General features: G+C 33.8%; 1 protein-coding gene across 1 annotated transcript in view; it reads right to left on the bottom strand.

Annotated features, from left to right (window-relative positions):
• Positions 1–674: 674 nt before the first annotated feature.
• Positions 675–2,500, bottom strand: part of LOC119578416 (thymidine kinase, cytosolic-like) — a 9,372-nt gene continuing 7,546 nt past the window's right edge. The window contains exons 4-5 of the mRNA XM_037926002.1: positions 2,421–2,500; positions 675–1,334 (exon numbers count right to left, since the gene is read on the bottom strand). The exon at positions 2,421–2,500 is cut by the window's right edge and continues 34 nt beyond it. Of these exons, the coding sequence (XP_037781930.1) occupies positions 1,218–1,334; positions 2,421–2,500 (197 nt within the window). The 3' untranslated portion in view covers positions 675–1,217. The remainder of the gene's footprint in view (positions 1,335–2,420) is intronic.

Here is a 2,500-nt window from a genome sequence, read left to right on the forward strand (position 1 = left end):
AGTGGTGATTTGTCTTGCAAAATACCCTTCACTGCTCTACCACTTTGCATTTATTGTGTGTTTATACTGTATGCAGATTATGGTCGATGTACGTTACTAAAGCACCTCAGAGTGTTAAAACTGTAAAAAGTGCTCTTGGTAAAATTCTAAAAAAAAAAAAAAAAAAAAAAAAAAAAGAAAGAAAAAAATTAACTGCTGACAAATACTAGATCCGTGAATTATTTGATTATACTACATCCATACTTGCGCACATGCACGCACACACCTGCACACACACACACACACACACACACACCTGCACACACACACACACACACCTGCACACACACACACACACACCTGCTCACACACACACACACCTGCTCACACACACACACACACACACACACACACACACACACACACACACACACACACACACACACACACACACACACACAAAATATATTGCTTTGACTGAAGCCTGAATCTAGCCCAAAAGCTTGTGAGATTTCTATTGTTTAGATGTGTACTATTTCTGAACCTAGCTCTTGTCCTGGTAATGGACCTAGTACTTCTATACTCCAAGCATGTTAATGATAACATGATAATTTGCATATCCTGTCTATCTTATTAAAATGCCTTGATACTAGTAACTTTCTGAGAAGAGTTTAGATGTGAGAAAAACACAGGAATACACCATTAGACACTAGATAATATTGTTACCTGTCAAATCCAAAATGTATTCTCAATATTCCTCTCATAACAATTACACAAGAACAGTTAAGCTAATCATTCAAGTTCCTTTATTTTCAAAATAGTCAGAATGTAACAATAACAGCTTTAAGAATATTGTAAAATGGTAATACTATCACAGCAATGTTAAATGTCAAACACACAAAATCTGGCCAGGATATGAGGTTTGTATGAAATATTAAATCAAGCACCAAACTGTATTTCATAACAAGGCAAAAGAAGTCAAAAAGGGAGTTATTGGTAAAATAACACATGAAATAACTTCAACACATATATACATAGCTTTCATAGAAAAAAGTGATAAATTTCTTTGTGTCACTTGACCTAAAAGGTCTAAATGTAACTTGAATGCAGCAGGGTTAAGGCCTTTCTACAGTACATTTCAGTGCCATAAAATGTTTTTTATTGTCTTCCACTTTCAGAACATAAAAAAAAATAACTGCAATGCACTGGGGAGCCTTCTTCTGTCTTTGCAAAAATCATTATGCCACTTGCATGCTGCAGTTTTCCTTGTCTGCCGTCACTGTCCCTGTTCCCTCTTTACCATCCATCAATCGACGTTTAAAAGTGCTGCTACTTTCACTGGTTTCCATGTTTTCCTGTAAGCACAAAGAGAATAAAAATATCACTAAATCATAATGCCACACGAAGAAAAACATTGACTATATCTAACTCGTGTTTATCAAGGCATAAGAAATACATAAATATGTTGGGGCGAAGGTTTTCTACAACTGTGGTAAGCAGACAGGGGACAGAATAGCTTGCCTGAAACAGGACCCCTTAATCAGAAAACCACACAGTCACCAGGATTTTAATTAATATCTCTCAAAATTGTCTACTCTGATCAATTTTCGTAGTGAGATCAGATCTATGGAATATTTGAGATCTGCTTCATATGACAACTACTGAGCAACTGTATGTACTTGTAAATAACTATGGGCTTCCATTGAGATTTGATGGAAAGATTTATAATAATATAAGGCCTAATCTTGACGAGTGCAGACAAAGTGAACATATCGGGTATTGTAATATACTCAATTTTCAACAATCAATTATTTAGACATATATACTATAACTGAAATATTGGGTTTACAATCTAGTTAAATTATACACTTATGAAAATCAGTAAAGGTAGGCATGACAAGTGAAACAAATCTGAAGTGTAATTTGTAAAATTACTCAAATTTACAACATATACAGATTATTTCAAAAAAGAAAAAATATATATAAAACTGCACAATATTGGTGATTTATAATTATGTTATAAATTTGCATAACTTCTGAACTGAAGCTACACAATACTGATAACTTGGAAACACTCTACAATGTTTACATAATGTCTGACTTAAGCATTAGTTTGAGTTTCTATATTTTATATATATATATATATATATATATATATATATATATATATATATATATATATATATATATACCTAAAACTATACAGAATGTATATCTAAACAAGTAATCAACTTTTACAAAATCAATGATAGCACCCTGCTATAATTTCACAATGCTGAAAATTCTCTCTTGATTTTGTATACTGGCACCTCTCAAATCATTCAAACCTATTTTCCATTCTCTTACGATATACATAAAACTCTTGCAAAAAGCACCAAGCATCGGTCTCTCCAAACATGACTCCTGTGAAGATATCTATAGAAGAACAAATCCGCCTATACCTTCACCTGCACTGGTTTGAGCGGAGAAGCCCCTGGTCTCTTCTGCGGGGTCGAGATGAAGAAGCACTGTCTACAGGTCG

The sequence above is a fragment of the Penaeus monodon genome, chromosome 11 (genome assembly GCF_015228065.2).
Source record: "Penaeus monodon isolate SGIC_2016 chromosome 11, NSTDA_Pmon_1, whole genome shotgun sequence".
In the NCBI taxonomy this organism is placed as follows: Eukaryota; Metazoa; Arthropoda; class Malacostraca; order Decapoda; family Penaeidae; genus Penaeus; species Penaeus monodon.